This window comes from Alligator mississippiensis, chromosome 4 (genome assembly GCF_030867095.1).
Source record: "Alligator mississippiensis isolate rAllMis1 chromosome 4, rAllMis1, whole genome shotgun sequence".
NCBI lineage: Eukaryota > Metazoa > Chordata > Crocodylia > Alligatoridae > Alligator > Alligator mississippiensis.
This window is the reverse complement of record NC_081827.1, coordinates 214,067,607-214,088,972: the sequence shown is the minus strand read 5'-3', so window position 1 is coordinate 214,088,972 and position 21,366 is coordinate 214,067,607. Positions and strand designations below refer to the sequence as shown.

At 42.8% G+C, this 21,366-nt stretch overlaps 1 protein-coding gene across 3 annotated transcripts in view; it reads left to right on the top strand.

The window, feature by feature from the left end:
• The window catches only part of LOC102573036 (collagen alpha-1(XXVIII) chain), a 58,016-nt gene that overhangs the window by 8,102 nt on the left and 28,548 nt on the right, over positions 1-21,366 (top strand). For all 3 annotated transcript variants that reach the window (XM_019480659.2, XM_014599329.3, XM_019480657.2), the window contains exons 5-18: positions 227-286; positions 2,187-2,240; positions 2,709-2,753; positions 3,321-3,347; positions 4,445-4,489; positions 5,159-5,203; positions 8,006-8,059; positions 9,726-9,794; positions 13,658-13,726; positions 16,111-16,179; positions 19,176-19,244; positions 19,708-19,776; positions 19,918-19,986; positions 21,207-21,275. In XM_019480659.2, the coding sequence (XP_019336204.1) occupies positions 227-286; positions 2,187-2,240; positions 2,709-2,753; positions 3,321-3,347; positions 4,445-4,489; positions 5,159-5,203; positions 8,006-8,059; positions 9,726-9,794; positions 13,658-13,726; positions 16,111-16,179; positions 19,176-19,244; positions 19,708-19,776; positions 19,918-19,986; positions 21,207-21,275 (813 nt within the window). The remainder of the gene's footprint in view (positions 1-226; positions 287-2,186; positions 2,241-2,708; positions 2,754-3,320; positions 3,348-4,444; positions 4,490-5,158; positions 5,204-8,005; positions 8,060-9,725; positions 9,795-13,657; positions 13,727-16,110; positions 16,180-19,175; positions 19,245-19,707; positions 19,777-19,917; positions 19,987-21,206; positions 21,276-21,366) is intronic.

Genomic DNA, 21,366 nt, shown 5'->3' with positions numbered 1-21,366 from the left:
GGAACAACATGTGATGGTGTAGTGTGGATTTTTAGTTTGAGTGTACATTGGACACAGGAGTGATAGAATAACAGAATACAGTTAAAATATTACACATTACGTGCATTTTTATTTTATGGAATTAATTACACAACTGTAGATTAATAATATCATTTTTTTTTAAGTTGGTAATTTCTGGCTAATTCATTAAAGTATACTGATTTGCTATGAATATTTTCATTCAAAGTGTCCCCAGGCTCCTATATGTAACTGTGAGAAAGGGGAAAGAGGCCTTCCTGGACCTGCTGTAAGTAGCTGTCATTTCTTGTTTTCCTTTTATTAATGATTCACATAAAGTGATATTAGGGTTGTTATATTCATTTTTAATGAATTACCTGAATTTAATCGCAAAGACATAGAAATATAGCTACAGTAAAAAGTCCTTTGCACCTACACTGTATTGAAGTGTCAAGTCAATGAGAAATACATTGAAAGAACTGCTGGAATACATAAGCAATTTCTCTGGCATTCTCTCTAAAAGGAAACAGCAATGCGAGTTATGATCTATCTTGAACCTGCTTTAATTATGGCATATGTGTAAAATAAGCATTGTTAAATAGCAAGAAGGTGGTGCTACATGGTGTAGAAGAGAAGAGCTATTCTACTTATAAAATCTTGACAGCCAGACCAGATGTGTCACACCAGCTTCAACTCAGAACTCTAGTCTCTCTGCGCATGTCCCCACAAGCATGCATGTATAGGGGCATGCATTTCCCACAGGACAGATAGCAGCGTCACAAATATGTGCTGCTGCTATTTGTCCCTGACCATGCCTCTGCACACGCACTTTTGAGCATGACAAAAAGACCTGGGTGGGGTAGGGGAGGCTGGGACCAACACTTGTGCTGGCCCAGCAGCCTTACCTGGGGTCCTGGGCAATGTTCCCTCTAAGGTGTAGCAATCCATGGGCGCCCCAACTTGGTCCATGAGTGTGCCGCTTCGGTCCATACGCTCTGTCTGCTCCCCGCCTCTGTGCCTCGCTGCAGCCTTTGAAAGGTGTGCAGTGCCATGTGTGGGCCAGACAGTGAGGCACATGGCATCACTTTCAAAGGCTGCAGTGAGGCACAGAGGCAGGGAGCAGACAAAGCGCAGATCCCACCCGTCCTTGCCCCATGCAAAGCTCGGGGGCTGGGCCATGTGCCCTCACTTGACTGCCTGCGCCGTGCGTCTGGAGGGGCCACCGGGCTCTGACTGCAATCAGAGCCCAGTGGCTTGTCCAGGAGAAGGGGGGGAATATGCTCCCCCTCCCCCATGGTACATGCAGCAGTAGGAGCTGCAGCTGCTTGCCCACACCCCTGAATGAACCTCCAGGCTCCGATTGCCCCAGCCCAGCTGGGGCCCTATTCATAGTGAATGGCCGAACCGGATTGTGGGACAATCCCCACAGTGCAGGAGGGAGTGGGGCAGTGCCCTGTCTGTACTGCACTCCCTTCTGCACTGTGGGGATCTCCCACTCCACAAGCCCAGTGAAACATACCTACCTGCGGCTGCGATTCTGGCTGGGACTGCATGGGTATCTCATTATGTCTGTCCCTCCCCACTCCTGCAGCAGCCTATGGCTGGGTTGGGGCAGGTGCGCGGCATTAAAAAGTTACTGCACGGCATGATGTTTTCTTGTGCGTGGCTGCGCATGCACACTGCTTAGAAGGAACCTTGGTCCTGGGGGCCTCCCTGGGCAGCAGTGGTGCCAAACTGGCTACTCAGAGCATGGCTCTGGCTGGCCAGGCTCTGGTTTCTGGTGGGGCACACTGCTGCTGTGTGCACTGCACTGCTGTTTTTAGTGGCAGATTTTTTTAGGTTGGGATCTCCTGGTGTCAAAAAAAACTTCCACCCTGCAAATTAGTAGTGTAGTGCATTGGTGCACGTGCATTGCATGCATCTCAGATAGCTTTGAGGTGCTGCAAACCACAAGTGCATGCTCATGGGGATGCGTCCTCTGAGAAAAGAATGACAACAGATCCTGCAAGAGGCAATATTAGAAACAACCAGCTGAGACATGACATTTCAAGTCTGATAATTACACTAATTTGATTAATAGTCAAAAAAACAAATGGCCAAAAGATAACTCTTAAAATACTGCATATGTTGCCAAATAAAATCTTTTTAAAACTGTCATCTTGCATATAACTCTATTCTTCTGTTTGTAGGGTAAAAAGGGTCGTCCAGGTGATGATGGGGCACCTGGCCAGAAGGGACCAAAGGTAATATGGCTTTTAAAACTTAATAAAAGCACCCAGTATTTCTGCATGGATAGAAAGAAGCTTTCACTAGGCTGTGGTTCGGGAGAACAGGTGGGGGCAGAGGCTGCTGGGGGGAGAGACAGTGGGAGCAGAGACAGTGGGCGGGTGGGCAGGCAGCTGCCGTGGCTCTGGCTTCTACACTGTGTCAAGACTGGAGGTAGAGCTGCAGCAACTGTCTGCTTCCTCACTGCCTTGTACTCAAATCCAAGATGGGAGGCTTTTCCCCTATGTTAAATATGTATACCATATTTACTCAAATCCAAAGTAAGAAGCTTTGCTCACCATGTTTTCTCCATGTTAAATGGGGGGGAAAGCCTCTTGTCCTGGATTCAAGTAAATAAGGTACATACTAAATACTAACAACCTGACTCCTATTTAATACACCATATTTGCGTGGTATGCCTGATGTTGATGCCGAATTCTTCATAGGGGGAGCCAGGCCTTAACGGAATTCCAGGAAGAGACGGAATAGAGGTAAGGAATGTTCCAAACTGCTGATTTATTTCAAGGAAATGATCCCAACTTTGCAATATGCGTTATAATACTAACTAAATCTTTTCCATTCCAGTTTCCCAGAAAGTAATTCTTTAACAAAATATAGCAGCTCAAAAAAGTAAATGGGGTGTCATTACCCAACATGTTTAACTCCTACCTACCAATAATGGAAGTTACATACCAGCTGTGACAGTAGAGTCTTTTCTCACATGGTTTTGCCTTATATTTGTCATATTCAGCTTACAGTATAGTGTATGTTGTGTTAGTAGGGCAGTCAAAATATATTAAATAATTACCTACTTTTACTTTCCCATTTAAGGACTTGCTGCATTTGACAAGGGGAGGTATGAGATCCTTACCTTAGTAGCGACAGAGATGATGCACATGATCTGAATGTGATCCATTATTGCATCTGCATGTTCAATGGTCCATTATATTTTTCCAGAGAGACTATGGAATTATACCTTTCATCCATAGTGTCAAAATTAATTTACCTAAATCAGGTTAATGTTTTCTTATAATCATTTTAATTGTTTCTTTTCCTAGGGGAAATCTGGATACAAAGGAGAAAAGGTATAATTTTTAGTAAGAACTTTTAGTGGCATGTTGGCATTATCATTTATTATTATCACTTCTTTACTACTATGCTTGGGAGCCCTCTATGTAGACAAGAACCCCAATGTACTAGGTACTGGACCAACAAAAAACAAATACAAACGCAATTACCATAGTTACTCAAATCCAAGACAGGGATTTTTGAATCCCAGCTCAGAGCAGCTCCAGCTCCATTTCCAGCTTCAGCCTGGAGCTGCCACTGCTGCTGCCTGGAATCAGCAACCATAGAGTTAGCAGCAGCTGTGTTGAGTCCAGGTCCAGAGCCAGTTCCATGGGTTGGCAATTGGGTGGTAGTGTGGGCAAGCAGCATCACAGGTTGGGGATTGGAGAGGGAGAACAGGCAGGGTGAGGCAGCCAACATGGGGGGCAAGTGGCTGGAGTGGGCAAGTGGTGGGGAGGACAGGAAGCATGGGGGCAGGGGGCAGGGAGAATGAGCATGGGGGGCAGGCACTAAGGGGGAAAGTGGTGAGGGGGGCAGGTGGGACAGGAGAAGTGTCTGGGGGGTTGGGGGGACAGGCAGGAGGGGGAAGGCATCAGGGGGCACAAGTACCGGAGGAGGCAAGTGGCCAGGGGGTGTGGCAGACACAGGTGGGGGAGAGGGGGAACAAATGGGAGGGGGCAGGGGGAAGGCACTAGCGGGGAACAGGCACTGCATGAGGGGCAAGTAGCAGGGGAGGCAAGGGGTGGTCTCAGGCTCCCTGACCACCCCACCTCTTGCCCTCCTGCTACTGCTTTCCCAGCTGCTGCAATGGGATGGGGGATGGGACACAAATTTAAGACAACTCTCCAATAATTAAGTTCTATACATAGAAAAGTGTAACAAATTTATAATTTTTATATTTTATAATTTTTCCCCCTAATTATTGAGGGTTCGTCTTAAATTGGAAGTCATCTTGAATTTGGGAAGATATGGTATATTCTAACCCAGAGAGCTTACAATATCATTATTGCTCAATAATTATGTACAGTATTTGAGCCAGGCATTCTGAGTACAAGACATAACGAAAATGAGATGCTAAGAGAACTCTTTAAATATTTATGGCTTATCTCTTAAGGGTGAAAGAGGTGAATGTGGGACCCCAGGGATAAAAGGTGACAGAGTAAGTAACCATCTGTTTGTTATGCTTTGTGGAAAACATTGTTATACAACATTTCTCCTAATATACAGAATGAGGAAGTTCTAAGACACTAATTGCCTGAGATTTAAAAGTTAATATCCCTAAATAATGGCATTATCGTAGATTGAAGACAAAGATTATTTTTAAAGCTGACAGGGAAAAGTACCTGAAATGTTTAAGTTTGATTGAATAAAGATAAACTACAGAAATATCATTTTTCAGTGCTGTCCCATCTTGTCTTATATTTTAGCATTTTTGCAGTTAAGGCCCAAGTCTACTCCCACTTCAGGCAATGACAACATTTTCATTAACATTAATGGGAGTAGGATCAGGCCTATGCTTAAGGGAGAAGGTAGACTGGGATATACAGTTGAAAAAGAAGCCCATTGTCTGTCTTAAAGAGTTGGCTTGTGGGCTGACTGTATAAACACACTGAATGAAATCCACGTAGGACTTGACCCAATAGGATTAGGAGCTTACAAACTGACTTTTTCTTCATTTTCATACTGTATTTTTAATATTATTTTTTTCATATTTATTCAATACTTTCTTGCTAATTGCTGACCTCCTCCTGACACTACATTTTAATAGCTTCAAATATGATTTAGAAATTAGTTTTTTGTTGACCCTTTTCCTCTTGTCATTTTTCAGGGTCCAGAAGGTCCAGTTGGTCCCAGAGGCACCAGAGGTTTACAGGTAATAAACAGCATAGCTGCATTTGACTCCACTGGTGGTCTGTTAAGCTCAGAAGTCACATGGGTTCCTAATATGGTCAAGCTGAGGATGCTCAGTATCTAGAGTTATAGAGCCTGTGAGTTCAGAATACTCAGAATCTATTCAGGTATCCTCTTATACCACAATATTAACAGGGATTTATAGCTTTGGTATGAACAATTGAATCATTTTCCTTGCATAATAGACTGGCAGAAAAAAGGGTAGAGTTTTCAGGAGAAAGGACCATACAGTAAGGGAATGTCTGTAATGTTATGATATCTGAGCCTGTATGCAATACACATAGAAAAATAATGATTTCCATTTTGTTTAATATGACTTTATCCCAGCCACATCAGACATTCAATTCATGATTCAACCAAACATTCCTATTTGAAAAAGCATTTAAATCTGTATTTATTCTGGAGCAGGGGCCTCAAGTAGGCTGAGTAAGTTAGAATGTCTTCCCTTCAAGGCACAAAGATTTTTTCCTGTGAAAATATTCTTGTTTTACATTTAACACTTTAGGACTGATTTCACGCAAATTAATGTGTGTTTATATATTTTCTCTAAGCAAGAGATTTGGCTCCTCTCACTTTTGGATGATGGATTCATTTCCCTCTGTTTAATGCTTCACCTTGTGGAAAAACCAGGTGAAACTCATTCTGCACTTCCTACTCAGTAAAAACTCCTGAAGTGTAAACATGGCCCACTGATCTCAATTGTAAGACTTCTGTTGATTTCAACAGAACCAGGATTTCACCCTCATTATTCACAGCTAATGTCCCTGCTCCAAAAATCTGTGTGTCTCTTCCTAGTGCCACAAAATTCCTGACTGTCTTTGTCAGTATTCCCCAGTTTACATGCTGCCATTACTATGTCAGGGTTTTTTGTTCCATTTTGGAATTTCTAGTGTTTCCTAAAACCCAGTCCCCTGCAGAGATTTTTGGACTATATTGGTTCTCAGCATACCAATGTGCAGTCATTAAGGTTAATTCTTCTTTATTTTTCCTAGTTTGGTAGGTAGAACTGGAGGCCTTTCCAATAAAAGTGGCAATTTTCATGGTCATATCTTCAAGATGTCAAACAGAATTTATTAACTGTACATCAATTCCCCAAATCATTGTATTTTCCCTCCTCAAAAAAGGGACCAAGCAGGGGATCACTGAAGTACCTACATATATCTTGGTCCCCCAGTAGTAGACAGATCATCCGCGGTGCAGACAAAAGTCACATTTGTTGTGCAGTCAGCCCCTTGAAAGTGCTCTACAGCTGTGTCCTAATAGAAGATCTAATCATGCAGCAAATTAACCCTCATTGTTTGAGGGTTCATATGAAGGCACTCCAAAGAAGATCGGCTTCTTTAACTTCACTTCTTTAACTCTGTACTGGAGAGGGGGCAGGTGGATTGGAGCCCCCCGAGGCAGGAGGCTACAATCTACCTGTGTCCACTCCAGTGCAGGCTGGGAAAACCCCAACTCAATCTCCCTTCCCTCCCTTCTCCCCTCCTCCCATCCTGAGACAGCACCTGAGCTAGGAGAGGAAGGAGGGGACTAGAGGAAGAGGCTGCTGATATGCAACCTATCAGCTCCAAATTGAAGTTTGGTCCCCCACCCTCCCGATCCAACAGCTAAGGTCTGTTGGGTTGAGAGGATTGGTCTAACTCATGGCACTTTATGTGGAGTGCCATGAGATTGATTGGGGAGCTGCACTTCTGTTTGTGCCTTTGGTATTGCTTCTTACTTATTCAAAGTTCATTCGTTCATTCTGTAAGCAGTTAAATGAATATGCAGTTCATGAACATAGTATGGGTGATCTTATTTACATCATAATCTACTTCAGTTTCATCTACAAAAGGAACACTATTTGGCAGAATTTGTGGGCAGCTCATATGCCCTTGGGGTGCTCTTGAATGCTTCTGATTGGTTGGGGAGGCCATAAGAGGGTTACTCCCTTGAGGAGAAGCTCCAGCATCACACTCCCTCTCTGAGATGAGCAGCTTCTATCTAGGGGAGAGGAAGAATCTCCGAATTTTCCCCTGAGCTAAGCCCCTTCTACTTCATACCTGTTAAAAGCAGTGAACTGTGCCTCCAATCCCATCTCTCAAATTCTATTACATTTTGACTGACCACCCTGAAGCCATTAATTAAGGAAAAAAATTCCACTACCCTTCATTTCCCCAAGCATTTTACATGCAACTTTAAACACAGCTGGTGCTTCCTATACAAGCTTGCTTTAAAGCACCCAAAAAAAATAATGTAAAATTGGAAAAAGTTATGAAACAATATACAGCCCAGGAAAGTCAAAGTTGCACATTTTAAATTAATCATGTTTGTCAAAACATCCTTTACTGGAAGCTGCATATTGTATAGAAAAGAATAACCCTACTTAAGTAAAAATCCATAGAAGCTTGCAATATAAACACAGGAATTATAGGCAAACTAAAACTATATATTTTTTTAATAATTACTTTTTATTCTGCGTGAAAAAAGAAAAAAATGAACCTGGCAATAGGCTGATCTGCCTTGGTTTTAGGTGACATCCCTGATCTCTGATTGTTAAGGATTGCCTGAAGCCTCAAAAAAATCTTTCCTGAGATGTTTATACTGCTCCCATTTATATCAGTGGGAGTTATATGCATAGATCTTGGATTATGAAGTATGTTAAATTTTTAAGCATTCATAACAAGTGTTTTCATTTGTAGTGGGGGGAAATATTGTTTGCTTCTCTAACTCCCTTATTCTAAAAGGTTAAAAAATTCTAATAAAAACATTTTTATTTTAATAGGGTCCACAAGGGTCACCTGGAGATCAAGGACCTGAAGGTCTGCAAGGATCAAAGGCAAGAATAACTTCTGTTTTCTTTACTATTATAAATAATATCCTTATTAAAACAATGTTCTTCTCTGCCCTTCTCCTCCCCTGTTATATTTCCAGGAAATCCCATATCTGACATCTATACGTATTACCTAGCAAGGTGTTAAGTATTACTTTGAGATATTTAGAGCAGTCCAATTAGCGGTGTCAAACCAATTGCCATATTTGCCATAGAAAGGAATTTTCTCATGGTCAGATTGGTATAGTCAGATTGGTACAGACTGTAGGTGCTTTTGCCTTCCTCTGTAGTGGGGACATATCCCTATGCCTTGGGTCTCAAGAGAATTTGATAATTCTGACAGCTTCTTGTCTCTTTTTCCTGTCCAGTTTTGACTAGGGCTTCTCAGCAGCGTGGCTGCCTATGTTGGGTAGATTCATCTGAAAGGTTAATCATTTTGCTGTTCAGAGATGCCCTCCATTTAGTTCTGTTTCATTTAGATTCTGCATTGCATTTAGAACACAAAAGGCACTGGGGGGGTGTGAAACAGGCCATATTTGATTCAGATTTAGCCTAAATCAGGGACAGTGATTTGATTCATTGATTTGGATTACTATCCCTGATTTGATTAGACCGAATCTGAAGATTTCATGCTGATTCAGAAAATCAGCATTTGGCCATAGACAGAGCTTTAAATGATTTTTCTACGTACCTTGAGGTACCAGGCGCAGCTCATGAATTCTGTGATGGTGGGGCAGATGAAGCGTCCCACGGGAGCACAGGGGTGCCCCCCGTATGCTCAGCGGGGGATCTGGAAGTGGACCAGAAGTACTTCCAGTCCACTTCTGGGTCTGCCGGGGAGCGCTCTGGGAGGCCCCGCACACGCCCCGCAGCTTGGAGATAGGCTGTGAGGGGGACCCCGGGTGTTCCCCTGACCCAGGAGGCACCAGTCACCAAGCCAGCGTGTATGGGGGGGGGGCCCAGCATGCTCCCCGGCAGACCCAGAAGTGGACCGGAAGTACTTCTGGTCCACTTTTGGGTTTGCTGCCGAGCGTGCTGGGGACCGCCCCACACTCCTGTGGGATGCTCCATCCATCCCACTGTCGCAGCATTCATGAGCCACAAGCTACCTTGAGGTATGTAGAAAAAACGTTTAAAGCTGTGTGTATGTCTGAATCAACGAATCTTTCCGAATCAATTTGGAGGGTTCCGATTCAATTCGGAGAGATTAAAGGGTCTCCTGATTCGATTTGGATTTGGAGATTTGGCCACCGAATTGGGCCAAATCTCTGCTGAATCAAATCAGGGACCAAAGCTTCACACAGCCCTAAAAAGCACACAGTTCCCTATACATTGATTGAAAAGTCATACCCAGCCTGCAGCAATGTTGTGAAGAAAATTGTCATGTCCACACTAAAACCAGCAAAGTTTTGGTTTTGCTGGTATTACTGGGGACAGGAAATACCTTTTTCATCTTGTAAGTGTGGAGGGGAGGAGAGTGTAGTTAAGGCCATCATGTAAGATGATATTAGTGAGACTAAAATATTTTATTACTAAAAGGCTAAGCAAAAGTAGAACTGTTATTCATATTCAAAATCTGTTCTTTTTAAGCAATTTGAGTGTCTGAGTCTTCCAGAAACTTACAAAACTGAAAAGTTTTAAGTAGAATTGCTTTCTTTTTCTCTTTTTACAGGGGGAAAGAGGCCTCACAGGACCTCCTGGATTCCCTGGGGAAACTGGTATAGGATTGCCTGGGCCAAAGGTATTATGACAATCATATAATCTACTGTATAAGTCTTTGTATAAGAGCAAAAGCAGCAGCAGCTGAAATAGTATGTCTGATGATATGTGAAAGACTTAAAGCCCAGTAAGTGATGTTTTTGCAGTATTGGAGAGGTGTTTCAGATGTTGTTCAAAATGTTCTGAAGTTGAATAAAAACACATTTTAAATGTCTTAGTATCTCTTAGTATAGGCATTGCTAAAATCTGAGCATGAATGGAAGAATACAGACAGAAAGTACTGTCACAAAAAATGTTGTATGATTTCATAGATTTCATAGACATTAGGGCTGGAAGGGACCTCGGAAGATCATTGAGTCCAGCCCCCTGCCCAAAGGACAGGAAGTCAGCTGGGGTCATAGGATCCCAGCAAGATAAGCATCCAGTTTCCTCTTGAAGGTGTTCAATGAAGGCGCTTGAACCACCTCCGGTGGCAGGCTGTTCCAGACCTTGGGGGCTCGGACAGTAAAGAAATTCTGCCTTATGTCCAGCCTGAAACGGTCTTGTAGTAGTTTATGACCATTTGACCTAGTCGTCATCCCTAGGGGCGCTCTGGTGAACAAACGTTCCCCCAGATACTGGTGGTCACCCCTGATAAACTTATAGGTGGCCATCAGATCACCCCTGAGCCTGCACTTTTCCAGGCTAAAGAGCCCCAGGGCTCTCAGCCTGTCATTGTAGGGTCTGCTTCACTGACCTCTGATCATGCGCGTGGCTCTTCTCTGGACTCTCTCAAGCTTCTCCACATCCTTTTTGAATTGTGGAGCCCAAAACTGGACACAGTACTCCAGCTGCGGCCTCACTAAGGCCGAGTACAAGGGGAGAATGACATCCCGGGATTTGCTTGAGAAGCATCTATGGATGCAAGCCAGCGTTTTGGTCGCTTTACTAGCTGCAGCATTGCATTGCAGGCTCATGTTCATCTTGTGGTCAATGATGACCCCCAAGTCTCTTTCTTCCATAGTGCTAGCCAACATAGCACTGCCAAATGATGATAAAAAGGCTTGGTAGTTTAGATCACTGGTAAAAAGAAAATGAGCATACCATCAAGGAATTATTCACTTCCAGAATATAACTGTTATATAATGTATTGTGTAGTATTAGCCTCACTTTTTATACCCAACATTATGACCTCCCAGATGCTGAAATGCCACTTAGTTGAAGTTTAGAAGAGTCATCCTCTCATTTATTTTGTCAACCATCTGTTATTAAATTAAAAATTAAATTAATTTAATAACATAATTTAAAAATGCTAATTTTAAACAGACTTGCAAAAAAATCCTGGTATGTACTAACTCTTAGGCACATGAGGCAGGTCAGAATTACAGTCCAAGTTTAAACAAGCTTTGCATTCAGAACCACATTTGTAAAAAGCAGTTCATACAAACTTCTTTATAGCTTCCAGTTACTTTAATTTGTGATGATGATTTTTGTGATGTGGACACCTGTTCAAAAGGAGATGAAATGAGACCACCAACTTAATTAATTATTAATATTTAGTGGACAATAATTAGAATGCTCTTTACCAGCAACTTATATAAAGAGTTCATGCTTAATCTTACTTTGCATTTATAAATGACTAATAGAGACTTTATAAGCACGTCAAAGACTTGAGCAGTGAAATATTTCTAAACAAAACTAAGATGTTATAAGCACACACTGATGTCAGAGCCCATATCCAGTAAATTCTGGTTAATTCACTTTTCCAAAAGGAATTAATTATCCCAAAATGATCAGTTACCAGGAATTGATAATTGTTGTAGGGGGTGGGAGTTGGATGACACAATGAAAATTGGAATAATAGCAAATTAAACCACAGTAGTGTATTATCCTTTAGGTCAGTGGTCACCAACCGGTCAATCCCGATTGACTGGTCAATTGGGGAACTCCTAACAGTCCATCTCATTCTGGGGGGTGGGACTGAAGTCAACTGTCAGAGGCTTCATGATTGGGAGTGGCGGGGATGCAGTCTGGGAGCAGCAGGATATAGGAGCGGCAGGACGCACATGGCTGAGCTGAGCCACACCCCCTGGTTCCCAGGCCAGGCCAGGTGAGTAGGATGATCCCCCCCGTGCCCCCTGCCACTGCGTGAGTGGTGCCCTGGCCAGGCTGGACCAGGGGAGGATCGGAGCCCAGGTGGCTCATCCAGGCATGCGGGGGTGTCCTGCCACTGCATGCACCCCGGAGGAGGCCTAGGAGGCATGTGCCCCCCAATCTGTGTGTGGGGTGAGGCGGCTGCTGCTGCACATTGGGCTTTGCACCCTGAGCCCTGCTGCACTCAGGGCATGGAGCGCAAAGCCTGGGGCACAAAACCCAGTGTGCAGCGGCAGCTGCCTTGCCCTGTGCACAGATCGGGGGGGGGGGCACGTGACCCCCGGGCCTCCGCCAGGGTGTGTGCAGCACAGAAGCCCCACCCCGTGTGCCTGGATAAGCCAACTGATCTCCGACCCTCCCCTGGCCTGACCCAGCTGGTGCCCCACTCACCCAGTGGCATGCAGGCATAGGCAGCAGAAGGCAAGGGGCTTAGTTCCAGAAATGCAGGGCAGCAGTAGGGCCACAAGGTAGCCCAGCTGTGGGCTTCTGGCAGTTGCAACAGGTGTGGGAAGGGGCACATGTGCAGCAGTGAGGGGGGAGTGGGGCTGGATGCTGGTGCTGCAGAGCTGGGGCACTGCATGGGTCAGAGCTGCGAACGGCTGGTCCAGGGGTTTCAGGGAAAGGGGGGCACACAGCCTGGGTGGGCATGAGGAGCACGTGCCCCTGGATCTGCACACACAGGGTGGGGTAGGGCCGGGGTGGGGCAGGCTGGGGCCGGGGTGGCGCCAGGCTCTTTCTGATGTGGGTGTTTGGGCTGGGTGGTGGCGGCGCTGCTAGGAGTGGGGCTACGAGGGAGGCTGCAGGCACCTGAAAATTCACCGTAGCCCCCACAACCCACTCCCAGTGCCGCTGCCCGGCCCGAACACCCACACTGGGAAGAACCTGGTGCTGCCCTGGCTCCAGCCTGCCCTGGCCATTCCGGATGCAGATCCAGAGATACGTGCTCCCATGCCCTCCCGGGCTGTGTGTCCCACCCCCCACAACCCCCTGATGAGCCGCTTGTGGCTCCATCCCACGCTGTGCCCTGGCTGTGCAGGGCCTGCCCTGACCCCCTTCCTCACTCACCACAGGGCACAGATCGAGGCCCCAATGGTGAGGGAGGGAGCAGGGCACAGGTAGGAGCAGGGTTTGAAGGGAGTGGGGGACAAGTGGAGACTTGGGGGGTACATGCCCCCTGGGCCTCCACTTGTCCCACCACCTGACTCAGCCAGGGCCCTGCTCCCCCAGCCCCCACTCCTGCCTGTGCCTCGCTCCCTCCCTCACCACTGGGGCCTCAATCTGCCCTGCCCCCCCGCCAGACTTACTTGTTGGGGGGACGTGCCCCCAAATAATTTTTTCTCCCTCCACCTTGATCAGCTCCCCCCTTCCTCCCCCCTTCCCTCCCCACAGACAGATCTGTGGGAGGTGGAAGCAGGGCAGCACAGGGTAGATCTTGGATTGCTTTTTAATTCAAAATGTGATCTCCTACCCAAAAAGGTTGGAGACCACTGCGTTAAGTTAATTAACAAGAATTTACTGTGTGATACAGTAGTGAAGTAGTTCCATGTTTACTACTGCAGCTTTCCATTCTATTCCCTAAACTCTTAAACTATACTAGTTCTGTCTACAGGGTTGAGGAGATTAGGAGTTCCTATACTGTCATTGTATTCAGGTAGAATAACTGTTTTAAAAAAAAGGAGCCTCAATTGGTGCTTATATGTTATACAAATAAAAACAGTAAACCAAGTGTTTAAAATATGTCTTTGTTCAAAGGGTGACATTGGCTTGACAGGAAGACCAGGCCCTATTGGGCCCCCTGGCCTTGGTGAACCAGGACTTCCGGTATGTGCTATTGAAGTGTGAGGCAAGTAGAGCCTAAGAGATTCCCTCTTAAGACTCATATGTTAATAAGTACATGGTAAACCAGTAGTCTAATGAAGGATGGGTAAGTGGGGCACAACCCCTGATGCTGCCTTAGTGGGGAAAGAACTGGCATGGAGCTAGGGGGAAGAGAGGTGCCTTAACTTTGCATGCCTAACTTTCCTCTTCCTGCAACCTTAGGGGTTCAGCTCCAGTGGGGAAAAAAAATGGCGGTGCTACAGGAGCATCTGTGAGTGAGTGAAGGTCTTTGCTGCCAAAACCTGGTGTTGTTTTGCCCACTTAGTGTAGATGTCAGTGGCAAAAAATGGGGTGACATCTCTGCCCAGTAGCAGCAAACTTCAGCTGCTACTCTTGAGTTGCTGGCCACTGCTGGAGCCTCCAGAGCACAGCACTGCAAAGAAGGTACAGGGTGAAAGAAAGGAGGAGGGACTGGCCCGGTGTACAGTCCTGTCCAGTTATGCCTCCATGCTACAATATGTCATCTTATCCCCCCCATACATGTGAAAATGATGATTGCTATGGGCATATTAACAAACTACTGTGAATTAAGTTGGGTTATGAACTTACATGATATCAACCAATAACTGGGATATAAAAGTCATAGGTTATGGGCACTTGAGGAAGTTACTCTAAGGTAAGCTAAGGTGTGGATTTACAGAGCATCAGCTACCCCACTAATGCAAGACAGTAGTGTAATAGGGGTGGGTGAATGGGGCAGTAGTCCTGGGCACTGATTTTACTGCTGCCCCAGATGCTGTTGCTGCTTAGAGGACAGATCAATGATGAAAGGTAGTTTGCCCTATTTTAATCGAAGAGTAAACTATATTGCATTGGCTGTGGGACAAGAATCTACACGTGGGTAGTTCCCAGGAGCAACTGATGACTGCTAAGTTCATATCCTAACTTAAGGCAGACAAGGTTCCTTGGGCGAATTTGATATCTTTTATTAGACCAACCCAAATGGTTGGAGAATATTTATTAAGCAAGCTTTCGGGTTCAAAAACCCTTCGTCAGGCTAAGGAAGTTTCAGCCTGACGAAGGGTTTTTGAACCCAAAAGCTTGCTTAATAACTATTCTCCAACTATTTGGGTTGGTCTAATAAAAGATATCAAATTCACCCAAGGAACCTTGTCTGCCTATGTCCTTAGACCAACACGGCTAAAACCTACACCCCTACCCTAACTTAAGTCACAGGGACCTGCTTGTGACCCATGCCCTATGACTTTCCTCTTCTTTGGTCATTTGAAGAATCTCTTTCCAATTCTTTACTGAAAATCTGGTTCAAGTCTGAGAAGTAACTATGAAAAATGGTACTTTCGTAGTCTAGAAAATCTGCTCTTTGGTGAAACTAAAGCCATATCTGTTAACTTTAGGAGTTTTACTGCTTTTTGCTTTTACTGCACTGCATCAACACAACTGAGAGAGGTAGATGGATTCTATTTGTTTGTATTATTCACAGAATTGTTTGTTATATTTCAACCTTTCCTACCTGTGCATGTTACAAGAGTTATTCTGGCTGCAGAGATGTCCCTGAGAGAGTAATTTGACCAGCAAAACCCTTATTAACCATAGTAATGAAGAAAAGAAAAAGTAAATGTTCCCTTTTCATTGCTGAAGACAGTAGGATTTTCTGCATCTTTAAAATTGAAAACGGTTCTGAAGCTGCACTCCAAACCCTTTCTCAGTACACTTGGTCTCAAGGCATCTTCTCCGCTGAAGTTCTGCAGTTTGTCATACCATGCCTGCAGCATTCCCAGGAATAAAGCTGAGACAAAGAGAGGCCGGGAGTCCAATATACACCAATTCTCTCTCTGTCTTTAAAACAGCTTTCTAAGTTTCTTAATGTTTGGTAAGCTCTGCTCCCACCAGCACTGTTTCAAAAAAGAAGAAATCATGAAAACGTTTTGTTCGTATCTCAGTTGCAACCCATTTCAGCTAAATCTTCCACAGTGTTCTGTGTGGAAGAAGGAAGATACAGCCTTTAATCTGGTTTGCTCTGTTTTATCAGTACAGCATTTACACATATTAAATGACTTAATACTAATTTCCAAAATGTTTTGAAGATTAAGGAGGGAAGAATTAAAAAAGAAAAGAGAAGGAATTTCAGCAATATAGTCAGTGACTCATAAGTTAACCACTGATACAATCTTGTATAACTTGTTATAGCTGCCGGCCAGAATGCTTAGTTGATTTACTGTGAATATCGTATTACTGTCATCTTTAGCAGGTTATAACCTGGCACCAAAATTCAAAGAGGTGCTTAAAGACGACACTGACACAGATTATTCTGCTATTGATTTGAATAGTTAATAGTTTTTCAGGTTGCTTTCAATTTATTTTAACAGGGGCCTCAAGGACCACAAGGCATTCAAGGAGAAAGAGGTTCACCAGGTGAAGGGCTTCCAGGACCAAAGGTACAGCAGCAGATGAGATATAAGGCCTGATTCTGATCTTATGTAAATCAGTGATCCAGTCTGTATGGACTTCAACAAGTCTGTGATAGTCAATTAAATTAGCCTGTACAGTAGCACTCTCGGGGCCAGTTGACCTCTCAGTTAAACTAGTACAATTTCACTGAAGACAGTGGGACACCTTTAAAATGAGCGGGCCTCTAAAATGAGGCCCACAGAGCATGTAGTCAAACTCTTCTGAACCCTTGGGAAATCTAAAATGAAAAGAATTTCAGTATTAAAGCAGTTGTTAGCATGTTACCAAGGGATAGAGCCTTGAAAACATAAACTAATCTAAAATAGTTCCTAAGGGGAAATACTTTTCACTGGGTGCATCTACACAACATGCTGACTATGCAGTAGCCTGATACTAATGCAAAGTAACATTGCATGGCAAAAACCATAACACAATGCTACTGTGCAGTAGTATTAGGCTACTGTGCAGTAGTGTTACAAAAAAGGTATTCACTGGCACTACTGTGCAGTAACTCAGGTCACTGCACATTTATTTAGTACATGTTTATACAAGTACTAAATAAATGCACAGTAATGAATGTGCACTACCGTCTTGTGTAGACGTGGCCACTGATTCTTTTTTTTTTAATTTTAAACGTGGATGCCTTTACACTTGGACCTTCAGGGTTTGTGAAAATTTTGGCCACAGATCTCTGGCATTTTTGAAGACCCATATGTTGGAAATGAAAGCAAGGCTTCCCAGGTTCCTGCTATGAGCACTGGGATATAGTGAAGCAGCTATGAATGCAGTTGTAATACCTAGATAAAAGGACAGCACTAAAAACATTGCTAAGTCTTATCCAAATAACAGCTTGAAGCTGAGCCAACTCCTAGGCTGAGGACCTAGTGTGACCTATGATGAGAGACAAGCAAATACTATGAAAGGCACAGTTTTCTAGATATGGGACTCAACAAGGGAATCCTGCATTCTAGTCTCTGTCCTGGATCCAGCTCCCTGATGGTCAACTTTGCTTTATTATCTCTATTTTACAAATAGGTATTGATAATTAACTACTGTCTGTAAAATAGGAGAACTGTAATGTTTATTATTTGCAAAATGATTTATATGCACTAAAATTCTCCACATTGTACAAAACCTTTTAGTGGTTGGGGAAGCGCATGAGACACAAGTCCCACATGTATTTGGAAAATTAGTCTTGAAGTAATTTTTAAAAAAATAGTAATTGCCATGTAAGCACCCAGACATTAGCAGCTGGGCTCCTCTGATGCACCCATCAGAAGATGTAGAGTCCCTCTCTCCTGCATTTTCACATACTTCCTAGGGCTGATTCTGAGAAGATGGTAATATCATAAAGTAATTACATTTGGGCAAATGCAAAAAAAAAAATGTTTCAGGGACATGGTTTCAAATGTTAAGTGCTGATTTTTCTCCCTCTGCTTTCAAATTCTCTGCCAGTTTCCTGAGCACAACTGGGTTTGATTTTATCCATTAATATCACAGTAAGAATTTTCGCTTAAATCCTCTCCATCTGACGTATACCAGTATTTTAGGAGTTATTGTGCACATTTCCTTATGCATCAAAGTGGATATTGATAGCTTACATTTACACAGCAACTTTTATACATAAAGACAAAAAGGATTAATGAAAATATACTTAAGAATATAACCAGCAATCACTTGAACACCACTAAGATATAAATACCTGTGGGATGAAACAAAGCAGCTAGTTCTAGTGCACAGCAGCTCTATATTGCAGAATAGAGAAATAAGGAATACATTATCTAACAAACTGCAGAGGAAATTTAAACAAGCAGAATGGATATAATTACCCAAATTGGAATTTGGCCAGAACACTAGGGTTATTAGCACTCCTGCTCTGACAAAAAATGTACAACATTTTCCTGCCAAATTTGAGATAAACTCAAACATGTATCAACAGAGTTGATATTTTTGCATAATTGCTAATCCTTTTACAAAGGGTTGCCAGGTGTGTCAGATCTCTGGCATTAAATCATGTCTGTTAGCAGATGATTTATTAATCTAAAATAAGATACAGTTGCTTCTTCCAGTGGAGTGTGTTTGCTAGCAAAATGAAGTTCAGTCAGAAGAGAAATTAAAGCAGATATCCTAAAGTATTAGGAGTAAGGAATGTCAAACAGGATTTTTTTTAATTACATGCATGTAAGGAAAAGCTAAAATGGGGGATTTGCTTGCTGTAGAGAAGACCCCCAGTATATTATCATAGCTCCACTGACCTCAGTAGACTTCTATGGAACTTTGACATTTTATACCAGCTGCAGATCTTCCTCTATGTGTTTTGATAACAGGAATACAAGAAAATTCAGTATTTTGTTCCTTATTATTAACTTGGTATTTACTCTGAGCTCAGTGTATAGTTGAATGTTGTTAAAATGTATTCTTTAGCCCTTATCTGTTCCTAGTCAGCTGTCTATTTTCATCATTAATGTTTGGTTAACATAGTGAGAGAGCCATTTGCTACTATTAAATAATTATGTTAAAACAATGATACTCCATGAACTCAGGGCCAAAGCTGTTATTCAGGAAAACTCCCACTGAAGGTAGCAAGGGCCAAACCTTTTCTTTTACTTTATATTGACTACTTCATGATTAAAATGAACAGAATTCAGCCCTCAGGAAGTGATGAGGCTCAACTCTGCAGCCATTTTAAATCAATGAAAGTTTTGCCATTAATTTGAATCTAAGTAGGATTGGACCCAACATACTTGAAATGGAAAGAAGGGCAAAAAAGAATGTGTTCGACTCTTTTGTTACCAGCCTCAAACTGAAGAGCGATCTCCTCTGAAAAGGAGACCTTTATCGTATACCAGGGAACAAAGAAATTTAGGCACCATCTTCATGTTCTTCTAGCTTCAGCCATTATGCTACCAACAATCTATCTGTGCTAAATAGAATAAATAATCATGGATTGCTATAGCTGATATTACATATCTTTTATATGTAGGGAGACCGTGGTTTTGATGGTCCCAAAGGACCTCGTGGGCTTCCAGGCATTGGCATAAGAGGTGAAAAGGTGAGCAGTAAATATGTCAGAGGATTAACAAAGTGCAAATGCCTCTGAATGCTGTGGGGGTATATATTAGCTACAAAAGATGTAATGAAGCAAAATGAACCATTGTTTATAGACAATACTGTATTTTGTGGAGAGATTTATGGCTAATAAACTGTCCCAACCTATTCTAACTTCTCATCATAGTAAAACAGGAGACAGAACAAAAAGTGATTGATTCTGTGGGAAAGTTAAGTTCTAAAATGGAAAAAAGAGACTGTAACAGTTGTTTGCAGCAGCTGAACCAGCATGGGTTAAGACATATAAATGGGTTCTTTAGAAGATCTGGAGTCAGATCCCCAGCTGGTTTATGCTGAAGTAGCTCCAGTGCCTTCAGAGGAACTATGCCAGTATACGCCAGTTGAAAATCTGGCTCAGATTGCTTCTATAGCTTTACACAATTTTGTAATTGTGCTTTGTTCATCAGGGTGAAATTGGCCCTCCAGGTTTACCTGGGCCTATTGGGTTACCTGGCATTGGGATTCAAGGAGAAAAGGTGGGAGTATCTATCTATCTATCTATCTATCTATCTATCTATCTATCTATCTATCTATCTATCTATCTATCTATCTATCTTAAATGTCTACAACTGGAAAAAATATTTTACTTTAAAAGATTAATTGTAAAATCCTTTCAGGGGGTAGTGGGCCCCAAAGGACCTCCAGGTCCAAGGGGACCACCAGGACAAGGACTACCTGGATCAAAGGTAAGGACATTCACTGATGTAATGTTGCACTAGAAATCTCTATAGCTATGCCTGGCATTAAATGTCAGATAAGAAAAATATGGTCTCATGATAACTGTTATTAAAATATTGAAAATAAATCTGAACATTGACTCAGCCACGATAAATAATTGCATTCCCATGTTTGTATTAGTTTCATTAAAAGAAATGGGAGACCCCCAACCCATTGAAAAGCTTTGCTATACCTGTTCTACTTTTATCCTACTGGCTACCTTTTACAGCCTTTCTCTATCATAGCTCAACATGCCAGGCACCCACACCAGGTGCCACATCCTCCAGGTCTGCATAATAGGGGTTCTCTGTTTTCAGTTTCCTCACACCACTCACAGACTCTTTTACTCTCTGCCCATCTCTCTAGGAAGAATGACTTATGCTTGATAGATAATATCACTAGTTCTTGGACAGGAGTATTCCTCTTCCACACTTGGTTATATTCACTCTACAATAGCAGGAAATTTTCTTTCAGATTGCTTTGCCATTCTTCTTGCTTCTGCTGGTCACTTCTCCATATACACTTCATTTAGTAGTGCATATTACTGCATCTTACAGTGAAAAGCAGCTTATGGGTGAAATTCATATTCTTGGGTGTCACAACTGAAGTCCAAAAGCTTTTACCAAGGTTTACTTGTCTATAAAAGGTGGTGAAAGAGGTACTTGGGACAAGACACTAAAACTGTATTTTTAAAAGAAATACAATTTTTGAGTAATGAATATGAAATATTACCCCCAATTCTGAACACATGGAGGCCATTGAGGGGTTTTTATGGGCTTCAGAGCCATAACTGCTTTAGGGATCACCATCAGGTAAAGAAAACGAACTAGGGATCATCAGTGTGTGATGATTCGTAGGGATTAAGAATAGGTTTATACTTTATTTATGCTACAAAGAGGTAGAAGAATAAAGTGTATAGGGATGCTAGGTATTTTGTTGCAATGTCAGCTAGTTTGTAGCAGAAGTTTCATGGAAATCTAGTAATTATGGACTCATAGCTCTTCTTATTGCCTGAGAAACAACACTAAAATTAGTGCACTGGATATTTTAGTCCCTAAGGTCAAAACTATGAAGTCAGGACTTCAAATAATTATTTTTATTACATTAAATGCTTTGTGTAAATGCTTCAATGAAAAGGTATTTGTGTCTTTCTGATGTTAAAACTTCCTGTAAACCTGTTGTACTTAAGGGTGAACAAGGCTTGCCAGGAGAAAGTGGAGCTCCAGGAGAAAGAGGTATTGGAGAACCTGGTTCCAAGGTATGGTGTTAATAATGGATCTTTCTGGGGGTTTTGGGGGAGCTTGATAAATGTCCTAAGTTTCTTGGCACATTTGAACCCTCCCACCACC